Here is a 24,549-nt window from a genome sequence, read left to right on the forward strand (position 1 = left end):
TTTTAACCGTATGTGATCAGCCCAGCAGCGTAATATTTGTTGGGCTCATCACTTTCTAAATTTTATATTTATACATCTCGAATTTACATAAATATAAAGCATCTGTCAGGCCTAATTTTTTTATTTTATTTTACAAGGTATTTTCCATACTTTAGGTGTTAGACTAAATCTAACATGAGGGCCAATGTATCAAAAAAAAAAATCTAACATGGGGGCTCCACTTGCCGCTCTGTTGATTTTCCTCTGGCCTTATGGTCCATTCAATTTCAAATAATAGGAGATAGAATTGAAACAGAAATCCTAATTATATAAAGGGTTTAAGGTTAGTTATATTGTAGGAGATAAATTTATTATATATATATATATAGTTTTAATGTTTTTACCGTGAATGTAGATAAATTATTTACATTCACTCTTAAAATGATGTCATTTTGGATTGAAAAATTAAAAAATTATAATGAAAAATATTATTATAACCCTAAATAAATTATAATTATAAAAATACCTTAATTTTTGCCTTAAAACGATGTTATTTTGGACTCAATGTAGATAAGTTATTTACATTGAATGTAAAAAAAATGAACCCGATATATATATATATATATATATATATATATATATATATATATATATATATATATATATATATAAAGGTTTTAATGTTTCTACAGTGAATATAGATAAGTTATCTACATTCGCTCTCAAAACGACGTCGTTTTGAGTTGAAAAATTAAAAAATATAATGAAAAAGACTATTATAATCCTTAAATAAATTATAATTATAAAAACACCTTGATTTCCGCCAGAAACAACGTCGTTTTGGGCTCAATGTAGATATGTAGATAAGTTATCTACATTGACTGTAGAAAAAAGCGAACCCAAATATAAAAGTGTGTGAGACTTATATTTTTTCTTTCTTTTATTTCTACACATGAATCTCATATATTCTTATGCATGTGTAGAAGATAAATTTATCTCCTGTAATATATTATGAGAAATATTAATGCCTTATATAAAATTTGTAACTAATTTTTTTCAAAATAATAATAAAAAACGGAACAGAACCATTAAGTTAACGCAGTCTGTTTCTTTCTAAATCAGCAATTTAAATTTATTCTCCATTCATGGCTATTTGTATACGTTGTAAAGTGTGTCGACCCAACTCGAAGGGACGGTATAGTTGGTAAGCGAGGTGTTCTTGCAAGTTGCAAAGCATACTCTTGTGGCTAAAATATTGCCGGTTCAATTCCTAGACAAAACATCTTGGGTCAGTGATAAAAAGTTTTACCGTTTATATCATGAAAGGGATTAGTCTCTTACAAATAAGTGGAGACACATATGAGAAACCTAAAAACTAAAAGAGTGTCAATTAAAAAAAATATTATTTTATGAATTTTATAATATTATTAATTTCCATTCCATACTTTCGATTATTTTTTTCCATACAAAATCTAAATATATTTAAATATTCTGTCAAATATTATTCAGGAACTCATTTTGTCTCCATATATCAATAATTATTATTATAAACAGAGTATTTTCTTTTTTTCTTTTTTATAGAGAAATACTAAGGTAAAATTTTAGATAAAAAAAACTTGATAAATAATATATGACTTCATATTACAAAAGAAATGACCTAACAGATCAACCCCTCCCGCGACTCACAGATTCAAATAAATTTATGGGTCGGAAATCCTAACTCAATATGCCATTTACGGCTGGTAAGATGTCCTAATCCCAACTTAAAATTGATTGAAAATGTACTTGCGGATCTGGATCATCTGCAATTATTGCAAAATGTGTCTTTATTTGCAGTTTCCTAACATTGCATTACTCAGCTTCTCACATGAAAACAGGGAAAGCTACATTGCACACACCCTTCAGAAACTCAATCAAAGCAGAAATCTCTCTTGTTGCCTTCTCATAAACGTGACATCTAACAAGAGCCGGCAAAAACAGCCACAACGCCGTGTAGAATACAAACACCAACGTGAGGGGCCACGACAGCGCCCTCGGCAACTGCCATTTCCCTTTAAGTGCTTTCTTGAGGGCAACCTCAAGAGCCAAACACACCCCATGAATAAGGAAGAAGCACGTGGCATCCCACGAGGGTTCCCAAGCCTCCCACGTGCGCTTTTCCCTTTTGATGTAGTAGAAAGTGAGCTCGTGCATCATCGCTGACACGGCAAAAGTAGCAAGTATAGCGGGTAGTGGAGCCCACTTTCGACCAATGACACGACTAGAAACAGTCACCACCGGATCGTATACGCTCGGGTACAGGATACGATTCACCATGATGTTCCATCTTTTCCCCCAGAAGTTTTGAAGAGATGTGCATAGATAAGGCTCGTCGAACTGTGGCTCCAGCTCAACCCCGAGAATTTTTCGAGTGAATTGAGAGACCAGTGCAAAAATGAACTCAAGGCCAATATACATGTGGATGCTGTACAAGAACAACTTGAACTTTGGATGGAAATTTTCATTCTTTCCAACGAGAGGAATCAAAAAGGCCAATATGGTAAACATAGTGGCATAAACATAGCTGAGGGGAGATTTGTGGGCCTTTCTGTCAATTTGGGGAGATGGGTAGTTTCCATTTTGTGTATTTGGTGTCTTATTGTTGTTGTTGTTATTGGGTTTGTGTTGAAATTTGATGGGGAGGCATGCAAGGGGAACGAAATGAGCTAAAGAAAGAGGAGGGTTGGATGAGAGTGGACCCTTGCCAAAGGCAAAAAGGAGGAGCTTGAAGGTTGAAAGCCAACCAAGGAAGAAAGAAGAAGGACCTCCAAGGTGGATAGAGATGAGCCTGAGAGGGAGGAGGAGGAGGAGGATTATGGCAGGTGAGATGGCTATGAATCTAATTGTACCTTTTGAGATTAGCTTGCCAATTGTGTGGCAGTAACACATTGCTGCTGCAGCTATGGTCCATACCATGATCAAATTGCTGATTTCTCCATCCATCTCCATCTACCATTCATCCACCTACTCCTCCCCCCTTTGTTACTTGTTAAGGGGTAGATTTAGAAATTAGAACGCCTCTTTTCTTTACTAGGTCAGCGTGAACTGATGCAATGTGTAATAGTAACTTATTATGGAGAAACATATTTTTATTTTACTGGAAAAAATGTTTAAAAAAAGTTTATTGTATAATAAATTAATTCAAGCCGGCATAAAGTAACATTGACTCAAATCTAAAGGGCAAAGAGGTAGTAAAATCACACTTACCTCAGCAGTGCAACACGTCCTAACAGCATTGGCCCAGTTGTGGCTAGAGCCAAATATATAACGAAGGAGCTAGACAATTTTGTGAGAGAAATTCAATTTTTTTTTTTTTGAAATATTTCAATCGGTTCATCGGTTCGTGATTAGTCCGATTTGAGGCGGATTCCGAAATTAAAAAATTTAAAATTTAAATAACGTAAGTAAGGATAAAATAGTGTTTGATAAACATTTAGTTTATCTTGTTTTATAGACTAAATTTACATGCATTATCAAGTCAAATAGGTGAAAACTAGAATTTATTAATATAAAAACATGAATTAGTTGAATTATGAATTAAATGATTGATGTTTGCTTATTTTGAAGGTAATTGATATCAAAGGGAAGCAAATATAAAGTTTAAAGATGTAGAGATCAAGAACTTGAAGACATGAAGATCTCAAGTGTAAAAATAGAGGAAATCATGATTCTTGAAGAGGAGGCTTAAGCTTCCATTTCGAAGCTAAAGCCCCAAGATCACTAATTATCTCTGCCTAAGAGAGCTTAAGCACCCAACTCAGGATTTAAGCGCGCTACCTATAAAGAAATAACACTTCGAAGAGGACGCTCATCACCGCGCTTAAGCATCCTATGTAAAAATTGCATGTTTGTCCCAGAGCGCTTAAACGCCTAACAGCGCGCTTAAGCGCCCATCACGATCCAACTTAGGCCAAATTAAAGGTCTCCACGTAGGGCACGAGTTCTTTATCCATAAAAGGAAAAATTGCAGCAGAATTCATTATTATTGACGATTGGAAGCAGAGGAAACAACCAGTTCATGTTCGTGAGAGTCGAAGACGGATCGGAATCGAGTCTCCTATGAAATTATTGAATATTTGAGACAAATATGATTTTTTTTAAAGCACTGCATGTAAGATTATATATTTTTCCCAAAAATGAAATTGTAAGGATTATTGTTATATTGTATTATGTTTCGTTATTTTGTCATATACTATATTTTTTTAATTTCACCCGTTTGTTTAAATATTTGCAGGAAAAATGAGATCAAATGAGTCTATGGTTTTAACAAAATAAATTTAACACCTAATAACTACTATAATACATCATTACTCAAATTTAAGGCCAATAACGTAATGTTGTAATAAATTCTAAAATTTTTTAATTTATAACATCATACTTTTTGAGCTACCATAAATTATGATAAAATTATATAACAAAATTTTTAAATAATACTTACTTGGAATATAAGGTCAGATTTTGAATAATACTTACTTGGAATATTTTTTCCACTTTGTCAGAAGCTAAAAATGCACACTTACTCACTTGTGATTTCATTTTGAAAGTGTATTTGACTACTCAGTTTTCCTATGAGATAATACAATTTTTCCATCACACAATGAACTGTTTTGACACAATAAACAAAATATGAAACACGGTTGTCTTTTTACCGCGTCGAGTACAAGTGTTTGAAAATGCAAGAGACGTGACTTTGTGTGTGTCGCGTCCACTACCCATTAAATGCAACACTCAATTTAATGGAGGAGATGTTTAAAAATACAAGGGACGCGTTGTCAATCATATCGCGTCTTAACTCGGTTGTACATATACTGCGTCGTTTTGCATTATAATATTAATACGATTGGCACTAAAATTATTTTTGTAAAAGACTAAAGTGGAGATCGTATTTTTTGTTAGGGACTAAAAATGATATTTACTCGTTAATTTATTTTAGTGGTGCACTGCGGTATCTGAAAGAGATGTTGATATAAACCTAATAAAGAATGTATCCATCCTATCGATTTCAATAAACTTTTCCAAGAGCATCTATCTGAAAGATGATAATTTTATAAGATAACATTATATAATTATAGGGTTTTATAATTATCAAGTTATATGAGAATTCAAATCTCAAAAAATATGTGAGACTCATATGTTAGAAAAAATTATATGTAAAATTTATGTTAGTATGAAAATCAAAAGATGTGTAGAAAGATTTCAATTCTCGTGTTGAATGAGAATTATAAAATCTATAATTATAGTACTGAAATGAATTATTTTTCACCATTCAATATTTTATTGTTTCAGGTACTGTTCAATTACCTATGTTTTAATGAATCATACTAACTGCTTCATTGTGTTTTGATTTTTTTATTCTTGAAATTATTTTGTAGAATAATTATGAAAATATATGTTTTCTGTATTTTTTATTTTGAAAATTAAAAGTCAAAACATAAAATAAAAAAAATAGTTAAATTATTCAATTTTTTTTACAAAACAAGTCTTAATAAACGGGTTTTTTTTATTCTGAAAACCAAAAACTATTTTAAAAAACAGTATTCAAACAGTGGCAAAATCTTCCAATGCTTTTCTTTTTTCTTAAAAACCAAAAGTAAAAGCATGTTTGAATTTTGTTTTTAAAACCAATTTATAATTTTCAAAACAAAAAAAATAAAAAAAACCTGTTTTATTAAAAGTGATTCTAAAAATTATAACTATTTCTTGATTTTTAGAATCAAATTTAGAGAACATAACTTAGTTGTTTTTATTTTATATTTTAAAATAAATAAATAAAACACAGAAAACACATTTCATTAACTATTCTACACAACAGTTTTAAAAATAAAAAAATAAAAAAAACAAAACACAATCACACAGGGCATTCATTTTCTTTCATTTCTGGTTTAATATTAGCGAAGTCACTTCAACAATTTTGACATCGCCTCGGAACAGCTATTATTTATGCAATTTGTAATTTACATCATGCTTCCCAAGGTTGGATAGCGTCAATCTTATCCCAATTGTGGTAGAAATTTTTTATATATGGGTAACATTATTAATTAGTTACATTTTAAAATTAATTGAGTTAACGTGTATCTTTGTATTTTGCTTCCCAAGAATGAATTAGGTTTTTGATATGATAGTTGAACCCAATAACACGCCAATTAAACGAAAGTTTTTATTTTAGTCAGAGAGTCCATGGCAAGGCGACCATCAGCAATAGAGTAAGCAATAGCAACCGCAATAAGTGATTCTGATACGAATAAAGAGTGAAAATTTTGAGTGAAAATTGTTAAATAACAAGAGAAAAGAGAGGAACATTTGAAATAATACTATATGTATTGACTGATAAAGGCTGTATAATATATAAACAGACTAATGAGCTAAGCTCAAACCTAATGTAATCTGACTTAATATAAAATAAGGAAACCCTAATTACAATATATTTCTAACACTCCCCCTAAGCTGGAGCGTATAGGTCATATGCACCAAGTTTGTTACATATAAACTCTATTCGAGGACCCCTCAAAGATTTTGTAAACACATCTGTTAATTGATCTGGCAACTACGTTTTGTTTCTTACTTTTCCAGGAAATCAAGTTGCCTCCAACAAAGACACAATACCCAGAAGTAGATCTCCTATCAGTTGAACAACCAGCCCAATCAACATCACAGTACCCAACCACTTTATCATGACCTTTATCTTCATATTCAAGGCATTTCCCTGGAGATGTCTTGATATACTTAAGAATATGAATGACTGCATTCCAATGTTCTTGACATGGAGAATTGAGAAATTGACTGACAACACTAACTGCAAAGGAAATATCAGGCCGAGTGACTGTAAGGTAGTTCAATTTTCCAACCAATCTTATATACTGCTCAGGATCTGAAAAGGGCTCCCCTGATTTGGTAGAAGCTTGATACTTGGATCCATAGGAGTATCAACAGACTTTGAATTTAACAGAGCAGTTTCTTCAAGAATATCCAGAGCATATTTCCTTTAAGATATCACAACACCAGCTTTAGATTGGGCCACCTCGATTCCTAAGAAGTATCAAAGTTTTCCAAGATCCTTAGTCTGAAAATGATGACATAAGTGTTGTTTCAATCGAGTGATCCCATGCTGATCACTGCCTGTGATGACAATATCATCCACATATACCACCAGATAAATAGATCCAGAAACAGAATAACGATAAAAGAGAGAATAATTAGCTGCACTCTGAGTCATGCCAAATTGTTGAACAACACTGCTAAATTTACCAAACCAAGCTCTTGGAGATTGTTTGAGGCCATAGAGAGACTTACGAAGACGACAAACAAGACCTGACTCCCCCTGAGCAACAAATCCAGGAGGTTGCTCCATATAAATTTCTTCCTCAAGATCACCATGAAGAAAAGCATTCTTGATATCCAGTTGGTAGAGAGGCCAATGGCTAATAGCAGACATGGCAATAAAAAGGCGAATAGTAGACATTTTCGCCACAGGAGAAAAAGTATCAATAAAATCCAAGCCAAAGACCTGAGTGAAACCCTTCGCCACCAAGCGAGCTTTAAGACGATCCACTTGACCATCAGGTCCAACCTTAACAGCATAAATCCATTTGCAACCAACCACAGATTTTCCAGAAGAAAGAGGCACCAGGTCCCGTGTGCCATTATCATGAAGAGCACTCATTTCATCAATCATAGCTTGTCTCCATCCCGAATGTGAAAGTGCATCACTTGTGGCCTTAGGAACAGATACAGAGGACAAAGAGGAAAGACAAGCAAAATATGACGGAGAAAGACGATGATAACTAATATTGACTGTATACCTGGCCGGAGGGCGAGTATCACGAGTACCCTTACGAAGAGTAATGTGAAGGTCACTATCCGAAGGTGGGACCGAAGCCGTGGGAGGAGATGCAGTTGAATGTGAGTCCACAGATACATCTGACGAACTATGCTCGATCTCATCAGCAGAAGAGGTGATAGAAGGAGAGTCAGAAACATGGACGGGTAAAGACGGAAGGTAAAGAAGGTCACCTGGGAAGGACGACTGTACAGAATCAGTATCCACAGGAGTAGTAGATGGTCCAAAAAAGGGAACTGATTCAAAAATGGAGACATCCGCCGAGATAAAGTATCGACGTAAAGTGGGAGAGTAGCAACGGTAACCCTTCTCAGACCGAGGATAACCCAGAAAAACACATTTTGAGACTTGGGAGCTAATTTATCCAAACCTGGACCAAGATGATGAACAAAACACGTAGAACCAAACACATGTGGAGTTAAAGGATATAAAGCTTGATGGGGAAATAAAATAGAGTGAGGTACCTTCTGATTGAGAACAGATGATGGCATGCGATTAATGAGATAGCATGAAGTAAGTATAGCATCACTCCAGAATGTGTATGGAACATTACCATCAATTAACAAGGCACGAGTGGTTTCAACCAGATGGCGATTCTTGCGCTCGGCTACACCATTTTGTTGAGGTGTATGACGGCAAGATGTTTGATGAAGAATTCCATGAGATGAAAAGAATTGTTGAAATTGATGAGATAAGTACTCACATGCATTATCACTACTAAAAGTACGAATAGGAATACCAAATTGAGTTTTTATTTCATTATAAAATAACTGAAAAATAGAAAACAACTCAGACCGCTTTTTCATTAAAAATAACCAAGTACATCTGGAATAATCATCAATAAAAGTAACAAAGTACTTAAAACCCAAAGTAGAAGAATGACGACTTGGTCCCCAAACCTCGGAGTGGACCACAGAAAAAGGAGAAATAGCTTGACGACTAAGACGACTCGAAAACGTACTACGAGTATGTTTCCCAAACTGACAAGACTCACAATTTAAAGTAGAAAGAGATGATAAATGGGGAACCATCTTCTGAAGCTTTGCAAGACTAGGATGGCCCAGACGAGCATGGATAGTAAGAGGAGAATCCACAGTGGAGCAGGCTGAAGAAGAGGGAACTAGTTGATAGAGGCCCTGAAACTCACATCCTTTGGTAATCTCCTTCCCCGAACTCCGATCCTGAAAGATGACAGAGGTTTTAGTAAAAGAAACAACACAGTCAATGGATTTGGTCAACCGACTAACAGAAAGTAAGTTAAAGGGAGAATCGGGAACATATAGAACATGATCCAGAGATAAATTAGGTAAAAGAAGAACTGTGTCAATCCCCCTTGATTGGACCAGAGACCCATTGGTCATAGTAATAGTGGCAAAAGAACCAGTAGTACAAAGGGAAGTGAATAAGGACTTATTACCAGAAAAGTGATTAGAAGCCCCAGAATCTAGAGTCCAAGGGCCAATAGAGTGCAACTGAGATATGCCAGCAAAAGAATTACCAGAGTTACCAGCGGGAGCAATGGATGCAGTAGGACCTGATGTTTGCTTCTCAGACCACCAAGTCACAAATGCTTTTTCCTGACTCCAAATAGCTTCACAAGTAACAGCAGGTCAAAAAATCTGCTTGATAGACGGATGAAGAGTAGCTTTAACGAGACTACACAACGGAGCATCAATCATCTTACACCGTGTGCGCTCCTTTTTCGCCACTGATTCAGCCTTAGTGGTGAGATGGGATGTATAATTCTGCTCATCCAACCAAAGTCGCAGATCGGAAGACCAAGTGTCATAGTTGGACCCATCTAATTTATCCACACTCAACGGAGCAAGGATATAATTGAAAAAAATAGTAGACTCCGACTTTTGTCCAGCCGGAGTCCCAGAACCAGAAACATTGGAGACATGAGGGTCCATAATAAAAAAGAAATCAGAAAGAATGGATCACAACTAACCGGTAGAAGAGGGATCTGTGCGTCAACGCAAAAAGATGTCAAAACAGAAAAACAAGACCGGATCCAGAATCGTCTCAGCAAGACGAAAAAATCGCAACCAGCCACGGCCGAAACAGAGGCTCCACGCGCCGCCTGTTGGAGGAGGGTGCTGAAACTTGCACGCGCGCGTGAGAGCGCGTGGGTGGTCTTCTGAGGGAGTGGCCGGTGCCGGTGTGATCGCGTTGTCAAGACGATCACGGCGGTAGGCTGCATGCCTGAAAATTCCACCGGACGGTGGTGGTTGACGGTACAGAAGCGTGAAGCGGAAGAAAATCGTTCGAAAACTGACAACGAGACAGTTCCGGAAAATTTTTTGTAAAATACGATGAACAATGGGTTCACCGGAAAAAAAATTCAAACGTTCCTTAGGCTATTGATACCATGTAAAGAACCTTGAGATATTTCTGGAACTGTCTATATACATACAAAAATTTTGATAATTGTTTGAGCATTTTGAGTGAAAATTTACAATTGCAAACTACATCTTCAAATTCAAACACTCAGACAATATTCATTGTTTCATTACTCAATAGTTCATTTTCCTGTTGTGGATTTGATGGAGGTGGGCTACTTCCTCTCAAGTTGCCTTCATGTGGCTGAGAACTACCAACTGCTGCAGGGCCTTCTTGACTTAATGAGATTTCATCTACTAAGCTGGATCCAATCCTTACATTCATTGCATTTTCTGGTCTTGCTTGTATCTTCCCTTTGTTGGTAGTTGGTGGTCCCTTACATGTCTTTGCATAGTGTCCAGTCTGACCACATTTAGGACACTTGTCCAGTCTAACTAGGGATGGCAAAAATGAGCCAACCCGTCGGGTTGGCTCGTAACCCGCACAAAACGAGCCGGGTTGGGTTGGCAAAAATGAGCTGCCAGCTCGATTTAGCCCGACCCGAGCCAACCCGAGCTCAAACGAGCCAGCTCGCGGGTTGAACGAGCCAGCTCGCGGGTTACTCTTTTTTTTTTTTTTTTAATAAAATACAATGGACTTTACTGATGGATTCTCCACTGATGGACTTTACTATATTGGTCGCTTTTGCAGGTCCTTTTTTTTCATGATTGGCTTTTGATTTTAGATGCTTATCGTTGAAATATATAATGGATTTCTTTTATTTTTTATTTTTTGGCTTTATATACGTTTTATGGTTATCGTGAGTTAGAGTAATTCAGAAAATCATGATAAATGACTCCTGTGATTAGTGGAATGGTTTGTGTTTCATTTAATGTTTTTGGATTTTGTAAACTACTCTACTTGTAGTTGGACTGCAAAATACAATAATTTTATACAGGAGAACAAACCACAAAAATTAAAGTTTTTGAGCCAACCCGCGAGACAACCAGCGAGTCAATATTTTGAGCTAACCAACCCGCGAGCCAACCCACTAGCATCATTTCGAGCTAACTCGCGAGCTTTTTTTGAGCCAACCCGTGAGCTTTTTTACGAGCCAACCCGCGAGCTAATTATCGAGCCAACCTGCGAGCCAACCCTAACCCGGCTCGGGTCGAGCCGGGTTGGGTTTTCTGGCTCATTTTATTTTTCGAGCCAACCCGACCCGACTCATTTTTTTCGGGCTGAATGCGGGTTGGGTCGGGTCGAGCCGGGTTGGCCCGTTTTGCCAACCCTAAGTCTAACCACAAACCACGATGAGCAAGTGTTTCATAAAAGGGCAGATTACACATGTATACCTTGAAATTAGGGCACCCAAAGAAAGCCATGTTTGGATTTCTCTCAGTTTTGGAGGTATAGACGATACTTTGTCTCCCACATTTGCACCTACGACCGGCGGTCCTTGTTAGTGTTCTTCCCCCTATTGAAGTACTCTCACTTGATCCCCCCATTGCAGAAGAAAGACTCATCTTCTCCTACGCCCCAGCAAATTTGGTAGAGGTCTTCTACTGTCGTCGATTCTCAGTCATCAACGTCCGGAGAATTTGGGGGATTTTTCTGTTTAGGGTTCATTTGAGCAATTTGGGGGATTTAGGGTTCCCACTTTACCATGGAGATGCATGCCATTCACAAAATGTCGTCGTCTCGTCTTTCACGATGTACCACATTCAAGCCGTGTCAACTGTGCACCGTTAGGTGGGAGTTAACATAAGGAAGAACATGGCCTCTTTTTTGTTATTTCAGGGATCAATTTGTCCCTTTTTTTATTACTAGAGACTGAAAAAGGCTGCATGAATATTGTCAAAGACTAAAAAAAGATATTTACTTAAAGTTTTAATAGAGTTGTGCTTTTAGGAATTCGAACTCAAAACCATTTATTAAACTAGAATAATTCCTTATCAATTTATCTACGTTTCTCATTTATGATCTGTATCACAAAATTCAAACTAGTTTTATACTACATGAGTCAAACATTGACACCTACCCTATTGTGCATAGTTTGTTCTCATAAAAGCACCAAGTTGCAGAAGTATAACAAGGGGAGACAGCTAATCAAGTGGGTCAACTTGTACTAATTGCACGCGGGACCTTTCAATTGAATGTGTTTATAAATTAGTTACAATAATTGGACGTGGGGTCTTCCCTTTATCCATTTTCTTCAATATAAGTTGCATGCACATAGTGGCAACTTGGAAACACAGTTTCTATCATAAAAAAAAGTTCTAAATTCAATTAGAGATATTTATTTTACTTAGTTTTAAAATACTAACAATTAGAAAAGTTATACTTTTTAATTCAATACTTTATTAAAGTGAGAGATAAGATAAAAGATTTAAATCCCAACATTTATAGTTCCAATCATATAATTAGTATTTTAATTATTAATTTGTTATAATTAAACTCAAAATAGTCAAAAAAAAAATTAATTCGCTCTAATCCTAGTAGAACTCGAGCCAATGATACAACAACCGTGGCCAGAATGATCTCAAAGGCTGAATGTGTGTGGAGACAATAGAGGTCGGGTATCACTTTAGGGTAAACGAATTAACGAGTTCAAATAATCTTACTGAAGCACTTGTGGCTATAGCTACATCATTATATACGTAACGCTGTAAAAAATATATAAAGATGTAAATTATCATAATTGGGCCCTAACTGATATACAGGTCTGCCCCAAAAAGAATTCCTCAAGTGTAAGGTAAACCAATATCAAATCTTTTGAGCCCAAACCAAAATGAGCATGGGGTTTTATGACATTTCCTCCTTTTGCACTCGGGCCGTTAGGGTTAAATGCTTAAGATCAGGACACGGAACCTAAAAGAAGAACATTGCATAAAAACTTGAATGTTTAGGGTTTTTTAAAGTAAGAAGCATTTTTTTTCACTAACAAATATGTTTAAATAATTTTAAGATAATCAAATAAAATTTAAAAATAGTTTTAGTATTTTTCTCATAATATAAAAAGAATAACTTCTACAAAAAAGAGTGGGGGGGGGGGGGGGGGGGGGGGGGGATTATCATTGAAGCGATTCTACATACTATCTTAAAATAATAATAATAATAATAATAAAAATAATAAGAACAAATATTTATCCTTTTAAATAATATAACTTTATGTTTTTTTAGATCCTAACTATTGATTTTCGTCAATAAACAATTATAATTTATTGAGTCAAACTTATTAGTTAATAAAAATTCGCGATAAATTATAACCGTTGATTGACGAAAATCAACGATTAGGATCTAAAATGACACGAAGTTATATCCTTTAAAAGTACAAACGTTTCCCCCTAAAAATAATAATAATAATAATAATAATAACCGTCCTCTGTAATTTTATTATCCAGAGAAGAAACGGTGAGTAACTGAGTATAGTTGTGCAATTTTATTGACAAAACTACGTATCAAATGAATACCAATTTTATCCGCCAAATCCTCTCATCATTGTTAAGATTACCGGTCTCAGACAGGATTAGAATTAAATAAACAATGAAAAAGAACAAGTAAATACTGAAGGAGATTTCAGTACAAATAACAATGATTTAAGGATTAAACATATCACTGAAGGAGAAGTCATTTGACTCCTACTGCCAGTCCTTTCTGATATCAAAAGCGTAGTTGATCTCCAAGTAGCACTTGTTGTCATCATCAACAAACTGAAAAACAAGAAACAAAATAGCAAGTCAAGTAGTTTACAGTAATCCATATGTAAAGACTTTGTTACAACCAGCAGTTTCTACAAGAATTAATGACTTGTGAGAAAAAAGTGATTCAGAAATTTGAATTTTAAACAAGTGGTTGAAGGTGTGCACATGAAATCTGGCACCAAATTCATGAGAACATTTATTGGAAGGCTGATAGATGCAAAATAGGCATTAATTCAGCTTCACTTGATTTCCATAACATGTCATACCAATTTCATGAGAACATTTATGGGTGGGCTGAAAGAAGAAAAATAAGCAGTAATTCAGCTTCACTTGATTTCAATTTTTTTTTTTCATACTATCATTATGAAAGCAGATTAGAGTCTAGTTTAGGATTAACTTTTTTCCTTAAACCATTCGCTCGTGAAACTCATGAAGGTAGCTGGTAATTGCAGGCAAGCTTAGGCCTCCAACTTTCATAGTTTTTCAAATAATGTTTCATGAAAAGTATGGAAATAGTAAATGCATAAAAGTTTCCAATTTTAGACCTTGTCTTAACTCATTGTCAAACAGTATTTGGCGAGTACAATCTCTTCAATCATATGTTAAAATTACCTTACTTCTAGCTGAATATGTCCCTCTAGCAAACATCCCAGATGGTGTTGTCTCTTCAGGCATCTCATGTGTGTAATGCTCTGTTTGGGGGCTGAAGGTTCCAATCATCTCTTTGCTGCTGTCAACTGTAACAAGGCTTAACACTGAGACAAGTTTATGGACAAATTATCTGTTTGGCATAATTTGATTGAGAGTGATAGAACTTACCTTTGATACCAGTTTTCCACACAGTATTGGTGTATTTGAGACCTGAAACGATGTTGTGGCTGACCTCAAAAGTGAACATCAACCTGTAACGGCTACCTTCTTTCAAAGTAAACCACGAACCCTTGACATTTCCTCCCTCCGGTATTGGAAGAACAATATCAGGTCTACCAGGGGACTTGATTGCAAGGCTAAGGATCTTCACTTCTGGCTCCAGAGTTTCTAAATTATTCAGAATACATATGACAAGTTAGGTCAAGGTCTGATAAAAAGTTCTAAAGCAAAAGGATTTTCATGAGTGCTAGTTACAGGACAGGGAACACTGGAACAAATTACTGATTCAATTGCTAGTTGGAATTCACAAAATGAAATGATGTTACGAATATTGCGAATTTAAATTTCATCAATTATCTGGATAAACCATTGAAACAGCATAATTAAAATTAAAAAATCAGCAACATTAGGGTGTTGATACATTTGCAATTACCATATAATGTTAAAGAATCTTTTAAAATAGTAACAGTATCAATGATAACAATTGAAATTGACATAACCAGACCTCAAAAAGATGAAACAGATTCTTGGATTTCTTTTTCTTTTTTAAAATCCATAATATTTTTATGACAGTGATTCAAGATCTTCGAATAACTCACTGTATAAATTGAATTGGAGCTGATTGTGGAACCATCTATGCAGAAGCTCATACTAATGCAACACTTCAGATTAACAGATATAACAAAATTACAGAGAGAGAATAAGATAACATGAACAAACAGAAATTGAAAACAGAAACCACCAATCTGACATAAAATGGAAGCAATTACCTCCAACAGAATTCATGTCAACACTTCCAAGAAGCTGCTCCTTCCATCTCCTCAAGCTTTCATCATCCTAAGCAGGAACCAACACAAACACACAAAAATGAGACATTGGTGAAAAGGCATAGTTTTTTTTTTTTTTTTTTTTCTGAAATAGCAAAGACAAGAAGACAAAGCAACCTTATCCTTTTCGAGTTGCTCCTTTAATGTGCACTGAGGGCCCAATTCAATCTTCCTATCCTCATCATCATCTTCATCCTCGGTTGCAGCAATGGAACTTTCACTCCTGTATCTGCTAAGGGTCCCTCCCCCTTCGTCGCCACTTTCTTCATCAGTAGCAGTTTTTACAACCCGAGAGGTATCCTCTGCACCCTCATTGTCTTTGAATTTGTCATCAAAACCCATGCTTTCAGAATTCGAAACCACTCCAATGGCCAGAGACATCAACAACCCATCAACACAGAGAAAAAGACACAAATAGAAGCCAAAAACCCACTTGGTAGAGAATCTTCCGCACAACGAGAATGACAAAAGAAAAAGGCTACCTTGGTTTAGAAAAAAAAAAAAAAGATATGTTTTTTATGAGGGCTTGAAAGAAAGAAAGAAAAAGAAAGAAGTGGGTCAAAGAATCCCACAAAGGTGAAACCGGATGGAATAGGAAAATGAGATAGCTATTGCAGTTAGAAAAGACGCCAAGAAGGCAGAGAGAGAGAGAGAGAGAGAGTAGTTGTTGTCGTTTTTTTTTTTTCTTGAGAACAAGGAAACGGTCATGTGGTGATCCGAAAGAGAGAAAATTTCAACGAGAAAACATGGAAAGAGAGAGAGTGTTAGCGGGGCGAGGAGATCGTGAATGTCACTCTCTTGCAAGCACTACCTTCCACGAACACCAAGAATCGAGGAAAGCTGACGTGTGCAAAATATAATAGATAATTTTGATGGGAGGATTATATTTATGAATTTTTTGTTTATAATTTTTTACAAATTATGTTATATATTCTTGGAAATACACTGAGTTATATTATGTATTTTTAGGAGTATATAATGTACTTTATAAAAATTTATTAAAAAAAATTATAAACGAATTATTTTTCATATTGACATATAGTAAGAAATAAAAACACTTGAAAAAATAAAAACTTAATTATGATATACATTCCAAGGGTGACAATATGGATTGGCTAACTCGACCCATCTTTATCCTGCCAAAAATGAGGAAAAGCGGGTTGGTCCGCAGTTGAATATAGATTACAAAAAAGAACATATTCCATTTTATGGTGGATTGACGAGTCAACCCACCAATCCGTCCATTAAAAAAATAATGATTAAAATTTAAAAATAAATTATATTTTATGAAATTTATAATATTATATTATGTTATTTCACACTTCTTGTAATTTTTGTAGTCTCAATCTTAAATGTATATTACTATTCAGTTAAATATTCTTTAGGAACTTATTTGTCTCCATATATAGATAACATTTGTCATAAATAACATTTTTATTTTTTATTTTTCTAGGGAAACTTAATGACAAATGAAATGCTACTTAATTATAAAAATAAAAAAAAAAAAAAAATTATAACTCTGAGGGTCAACCTGCCCTGTAACAGGTTGAACCTGTTTTGATCCACTTTTAAGCTGGGATGGGTTGAAATGGGTTGGTGGATAGAAAACCTCAACCTAACCCGTCCCGTTTTGGCGGGTTGATCCGCCGAGCTCAACTCATATTGTCACCTCTACACAAAACCTTTTAACATATGAGATGTCAAAATTAAGAACATAAAATATATAAAAATATATGAATCTAATTTTAATCCGTGATTAATTAAAAAAATAGAATTATATATTATCCTATTATTTAATAAATTCAATATATCATGTATGTTTCTAATATAGTCTAATTTGATAAATGAATTTTTCAATACGCGGTTAGTTGATAATTAAATATGTAAAATTAATTTTAATGCATTAACTTATTTAATGAGTTTAATTATGTTAATGACTGAATATGATGCCAAACTCATTATATGTTGTAACTTAGCAAAAATGTAAATAAAGAAGCAAACAGGTGGAAGTTGGTATCTACGCTCGTGCTCATTTCATTGAAATGTCGCCCATAAATAGCTACTAAATTATAAATTAATTTGAATTGGCGACAACATGTAACCAACTCATAAGATTGTAGCTCTTGATAGAATGCAATCATATCCTATAAAATTAAATTCAAAATTATGGACATAAATATGCACAAATCCTATCTGCTCTAAATTACATTAAATTATAAATCAAAATGCTGCTATAAATTACATTAAATTATAAATCAAAACGCAATGCTCCAAATTAAATTATGAATTCAAAATTCAAAATATGTGACAACAACAACCTCTAATACTCTCGCTCAAGTTGGAGCATGTAAGGATGAAATGCCCAACTTGGGAAGGAAACCATTGAAGGCCGAGTGTCCAAGGGCTTTTGTGAACAAATCACCTAGCTGAGACTGAGGACGAACATGTGTTGTAGCAATATGACCTGCGGAAATATGATCTCGAACAAAATGATAGTTAAGCGCAATATGTTTAATTCACTCGTGAAACACTGGATTAGCAGCAATGTGAAGTGCTACTTGATTATCACATAGGAGATCCATAATACCAGAATTATTAACTTCAAGGCTTGAGAGAAATCCTTTAAGCCAAATCAACTCTGAAGTAACTGCAGCCATGGCCTTGTATTCGGCCTCTGTGAAGAACAAGCTAGTTTCTTTGTTATCCAAGACACGGGAGAATAACCAAGCATGACAAAATAACTCGTAACAGACCGTAGTGTAAGGGGAGATGATGCCCAGTCCGAATCACAATAATCATGTAACTTTAAATCACAAATTGAAGGCAACAAAACACTCTACCTATGACTCCTGTTTATGTAACGCAAAATATGAGTAACCGCATGAAAATGTGCCTCACGTGGCGCCATCATGAACTGTGATAAAACATGAATCGTATAGTTCAAATAAAGCATGGGATGGTCAAATATATAAGTTTACCAATAAGCCGTCGATAACGTTCTGGTTGGTCAAACAATGGTCCATCATCAAAAGCTAAACCTATGATTTTCTTCTATTTAAGTAACTGTTGGTTTGCTCCCACTCAAGCCTGCCTCGACGATAATGCTTAATGTGTACTTCTATTGACACGAGAAAATACCCTCATAACTCTGGGCAACCTCTATTCCTAGAAAATACTTCAACGACCCCATATCCTTGATCTTGAAGCAAGTGTTAAGATAATTTTTAACCTGCATACAAGTTGCGGTTTGTTCCCAGCTAAGATTATGCCATCCACATACATACAAAGAGCTAAGAATACATCACCACGAGAAAAGGAAAACAATGTATAATCAGCCTTGGATTGTTCAAAATCATATTCTAGAAATAAAGAATAGAGATTAGAAAACCAATTGCGCGGAGATTATTTTAAACCATATAACGACTTCTGAAGATGACACACCTGATGAGAAGAACCAGTGGATGGTCGAAAACCTGGAAGAAAGAACATATAGACTTCTTCCTCCAAATCTCCATTTAAAAATGCATTATATACATCTAATTGATGCACTTTCCATTTCTTTGCTAATGCAATAACAAGCAACGTTCGTACACTAACCATTTTGGCAACAGGTGCACCATAATCTTCTCCTTCAACATGTTTATTTCCTGTAATAACAAGAAGAGTCTTATACCACTCGATCGAACCATTTGCATTATATTTTATTTTGAAAACCCATTTACTGGGCAAGGCATGCTTTTGAAAACCCTTTATAAGGACCCCATGTGTCGCAGTGAATAAGATCAAAACATGCTCTACTATTACTGAAACTCAAAGGAAACATACTTCGAACTTGTTTGGCTTGATAACAAATATCATACGCCTTATTTTGATTCTTTTTATTCATGCTACTAGAAAAAAAAGTAGAGAAACAACTTCATGTGATGTATGTCCCAATCGTCTATGTCATACTTCTTTGGTTTCCCTAGTGCGATTAGAAGCAACAGATGATTGTGCAGAGTGAAATACATATACCCTGCTCGATTGTCACATACTTCAATCATCTGGCTCAGCATATGGTCCTGCAATACACAACCCTTGTCAGAAAAGATCACACTATTGTTTGTCCCGTAATTGTGGCATATATAAAACATCATGCAAAATAAAAGATGAATCAAGAATCACATTCCCACGTTACTCTGCTATAACCATAGTACCATAGGGAAAACTCATGGACAAAGGTGATATAGGCCTCATGTCTTGCATCAATTCTTTCGGACCTGTCATATGTTGTGAAGCTCCACTGTCTACAAGCCATTGAAAATTAACAGACTTTCCTCGAGTTTGTCATTAGATTGAGGTGGATCAACTAAAGCAACCAACATTGTAACAAGTTCAGGTGTGAGCATAGTATAAGCACTGGTTTGCTGAGGTTCTCCCACTGTTTGAATAACGCGAACTTGTTGTGTCTCACCACTTGTTTGCACGGCTCGAGCTTGTTCGTAGTTAGAACGACCCCCTGATGAATGATCTATGCCTCTTCCATGACTACCTCCTCTGTTAGAAGGATACCCAATGATTGTCCAACATCTATAAGGATCATGATTAGTTTTCTTACAATGACGACATGTGATTCATTCATGATCTGCTTGCTATTGTGGTACCATCCTCTGATTGTTTCCTGCCAGAGAAGTTACATTAGTATAAAAAACATAGCTAACCAACTCAACTCTCGCATCCTTCTTCCTGGACATATCTCGATGTGTCTCCTCCTAAACGACAACTGCATAGGCTTGATTAAAATTGGGAAAGGTAGGATATTTGAGAATCTTAATCATTAACACACTAAATTGATTATCATCCAACCCATAAAGAATTGGTAAACCTTTTCCTTTTCAGCTTCATCACTATTGTAAACTATGACGACATATTTGGCTCTACACATACAAGAAGGTTGGTTTTGCTTGCATTTATCTCATCCCAAATAGCCCTCAGAGGTGTGTAGTAGGTGCTAACATTGATTCTATCTTACCTGATATTAGCAAGACTAGTGCAGAGTTGATATAGTCGTGGTATATTCGCAACTGAATTTTGCTCTTTCAGGTCTTCCAAAAGTTCCTTTGTCGTGTCTAAATAATGAATATAAGGCTGCAATTGCGGATCAATTGTATTGCATACCCAACTATTAAGCATTGAATTGCATTGTGTTCAAGCAAAAGACTCATCGGCCTTACTTTCTAGAGATTTTTTCACAACACCACTAATAAATCCTAGTTTGCTCTTGGCTTTGAGGGCGTTTTTCATGGCCTTAGCCCATGTATCATAATTTGTTTCTCCCTTGAGCACCATGTTGGTTAACAGAACACCTGATCCATCTACATTGGTCATATAGTAGGGTGATCGTTGGTCAAAAATTACCACCTTTTTTGCGGTGCTGGTCCCTTGCGAGTTTGCGTCGGGCTTGGCTTTGCTCCTTACTTAGAGTTGTTAGCGGAAGTCTATCTCTGATACTAAGATGAAAGTTGGTATTTAGACTCTTGCTCATTTCATTGAATTGTTGCCCATAAATAGGCTCCTGAATTACAAAATACAAATTAATTTGAATTGACGACAACCTATAACCAACTCATAAGATTGTAGCTCCTAGCAAAACGCAATCAGCTCCTATTACATTAAATTCAAAATTCAAAATGGACATAAATATGCACAAATCCTATCTGCTTTAAATTACATTAAATTCTAAAGCAAAATGCAATGTTCTAAATTAAATTCTGAATTCAAAATTTGTAACAGCAACAACCTCCAATACAAACAGAAAGTTTGTTTGTAATCAATCTGTGTTGTAAAAATTAAAGAGGAAAATACAACGCAACCAAATATAAGAATGATTTGAGCCAGGCAAATTTATTTCGAGTTAAGATAATTTGCCGTCTTTATTGGTGTTTAAGGATTACAGATAATTATCTCCCAGAATAGAACAAAATTTGTCTCTAATATTGTAAAAAAAAATTCAAATCAAAAGTTTAAGGAACGAAGTGAAAGCTAATTAATGATTTTTTATATTATACTTCTCTCACAAGGATTAGAAAAATTGAGTGTGTTTTTCTCATCCTTGATCTTATGTGTAGACTATGAAAGGTCGCCCAAAAATGTATCTGATTGGTGACAAAATTTAGGGGAGTGAGACTAGGCATTTTAAAGGTCCCACCACTCACATTGTTCTATGTGAGATTTTCTTATCACACACCCCTTCACATTTTTTTTAGGTATTATCATAGAGGTATCCTCATTTATCCCTTCCCCCAGCCACCTTGCCCTCGAAGTACGACCAGTATAACTAGCTCCTCATTAGTGCAGCAAGTGCATTAGACAATTGTCATTGGAGAGGGATGAAACTAACCCCAACCAAGTCTTAGAGTGGAAGGATATCACCTTTGGCACAAAGAATGTTTACCAAGAATCGAATACACGACCCTATCCTTGAGACACAATTCACTACCAACTGTGCCGGCCTCTTGGGTTGCCTTAACACTTATTTAACCCCATTTATTTTCAACTAACTTTTTATTGTTAATCCATGAGATTTCTCTCTCAAACTAAAAACATATTATTAAAAACAAGTATAAAACTTTTTAACACTTATAGTGCATCAAAATTAAATTTAGGTTAAATATATTCTTAGTCCCTATATTCAGCATTAATTTTTAATTTGATTGCTGTTAAAAATATTTTTGATATAGTCTTTATACTTTTAATTGTTTTCAATTCAATCCTTGGCATTTGTTGCAGTCATATTATTGTTTATTAAAATTATACCACAATTAAGTGTATGGACCAAATTAAAAATGAATATGATGTATAAGGATCGAAATATTATATTATTTATTCTTATACATGACAATCATTTTCTATTTAGTTTATATAGTTAACAATAATTCCATACTTATGTCATAGACAACGAATATGATCGTTGGTATAACAACAGATAACCACAATCACATTGAAAATGCTTCTAAATCTTAGGGTGATATTAAAAACACTTGTTTACAAGAAATAATTTGAACATAATTTTGTCAAAAGTTATTCATGCTCACCGAAAAACTCTCGAATCCATCGTGGCATTTCATTAAGTTAATGTAACAACATAGAATTTGTACTCATGATCACATAAAAAAATCAGTCAAACATATTTTTCTTAAACAAAAACATCCTGCAAAAGAAATAAATCTACAAAAAAAAAAAAAAAAAAAAGTGTCTTATATGCTAATCTGGTAATGACAACAAAAAGTCTTCTGTTGCCACGCTGCTAACACTAGAAATTTGAAGATTTGACAACCACATAATAAGCGAGTCTCTTTCCACTCATTTTTGTTTTGGTTGTGTTTTCCACACATTTGGATCACGGGTTACGAGTCTTTTGTTTCATATCCTCCAACCATAACACGGTTTGAGGTACCGTGACGCTGCTGCAACCTCTGGGCCTAGCACTAGCAAACTAGCACAAGAGCATTTCATGCATATTTGCACACCAAATTAGTGTGTTAGCTTTTAAATATGTGAAAGCTCACATCATTGTGGTGCCCCCAAAAACTTGAAATTTTCAAATTTCAAGCCAGCTCAATGAGTTAATACATCCTAGTTTCCAGTGAAGCCCAGTGTGGTTGATAGAGACAGCCCATAAAGCTGGTCCTAAACGTTAAATTTTGAAACACAGCTCATATGAACAATTAAAAACAATTAAATTTATGCATAACAGAGTTTTAAAACAATTAAATTCAATGTAAAGTGAAAATAAAATAATATAATATTTTTGAAAAATTCTATAACCCGCTAAAAACAAAGGAGTTCTATAAGCTGGCCAAACTTCTTTTGGAATATGAAAATCTTTAGATTAATATAATCCATTTAATTGGTTCAAGCAGGTTTAGCTTTACCAAAGAATTTTCCTGGTCCAATAACATATAAGAATTTTCCTTTTTTTTTCTATCATCACCAAACTTTCAGTTTGACCTTTTTGGCTTTTTCAGGTCCTAGTAACGAGTAATGGTAGTTAGGCTACGGAGTGAAGTCAGTGAAGCCACGAAAAGCCTAATTTCTAGTAACGCCCCTATAACTCGAACTAGATGCTTCCAGCGTGAGTGAAAATGACGTTGGTAAATTCCACATTACTTTCACTTTACGTATTCGTTGCTAAAGTATAAAGACGATAGAGATGGTTTGTCTCATTTGGCCCGTTCGTCTTTCGCCATCTAATTACCAATTTTAATTTCAAAACAATAATTAACACTTCAATTTTTCTCCTTTTACATCTCCACCCCTCCATCGTGATTTTTTTTTCAATACTATCGTCCCACTCCCAGATATATCCTATCAATAGAAGTGAGTCATGTCACTTTGTACGGTACCAGAGAAAGATAAAAAAAAAATTACTTTTGTATTTTATGTCAGGATAAGATATTTTACCTATTTTTTCTGTTTATTTATGTCTATGACTTTTTAATATCATTAAATCATAATCTAAAGAGAAAAGAAAAAGAAAAATATTAATTAAGATTCTGATTTAATAATGTTCGAGAATATTAGATAAAAGTAAATAAAATAATTCATCATTTTTATATTATATCTTATCAATAAAGACATATCTTCCCAATAAAATATAAAGTAAAATATATTATCGCACTCTATTTTTGGAAACAGTGACCATTTTGTCACGTCTGGTCAAAAATATTATCAGACTGTTACGTCAACTGTAAATTTTTCCATAATGCCACGTGGTATAATTCGCTATACTGAGTAGCGAAATATGCTTGCAAATAATTTGCTACAGAGTGTAGCGAATTATGTCACATCAGAATGCACAGTCAGCAAGAATGACACGTGTCAAGCAGGCGTAATTCGCTACACTGTGTAACAAATTATGTTCGCAAATGATTTTTTGACACGTGACACACTTTCGCAGAAAAAGCTGACGTGTCATAATTCGCTATCACTG

At 34.9% G+C, this 24,549-nt stretch overlaps 2 protein-coding genes across 2 annotated transcripts; both read right to left on the minus strand.

Moving 5' to 3' along the window:
- Positions 1–1,682: 1,682 nt before the first annotated feature.
- LOC133287271 (acyl-CoA--sterol O-acyltransferase 1-like) lies at positions 1,683–2,967 on the minus strand. Its single transcript, XM_061484844.1, has one exon. It carries the CDS (start codon positions 2,965–2,967, stop codon positions 1,843–1,845), a length of 1,125 nt encoding a protein of 374 aa, XP_061340828.1. The 3' UTR covers positions 1,683–1,842.
- Positions 2,968–13,637: 10,670 nt separating this feature from the next.
- LOC133287230 (rho GDP-dissociation inhibitor 1-like) lies at positions 13,638–16,284 on the minus strand. The gene is made up of 5 exons (XM_061484795.1): positions 15,696–16,284; positions 15,522–15,588; positions 14,701–14,919; positions 14,494–14,618; positions 13,638–13,890 (listed from the first exon to the last, which is right to left on the minus strand). Exons 1-5 carry the CDS (start codon positions 15,957–15,959, stop codon positions 13,819–13,821), a joined length of 747 nt encoding a protein of 248 aa, XP_061340779.1. The 5' UTR covers positions 15,960–16,284; the 3' UTR covers positions 13,638–13,818.
- Between the last annotated feature and the right edge of the window lie 8,265 nt (positions 16,285–24,549).

The sequence above is a fragment of the Gastrolobium bilobum genome, unplaced genomic scaffold (assembly GCF_033153095.1).
Source record: "Gastrolobium bilobum isolate Gb01-03AN ecotype WA unplaced genomic scaffold, APGP_CSIRO_Gbil_v1 utg609, whole genome shotgun sequence".
NCBI lineage: Eukaryota > Viridiplantae > Streptophyta > Magnoliopsida > Fabales > Fabaceae > Gastrolobium > Gastrolobium bilobum.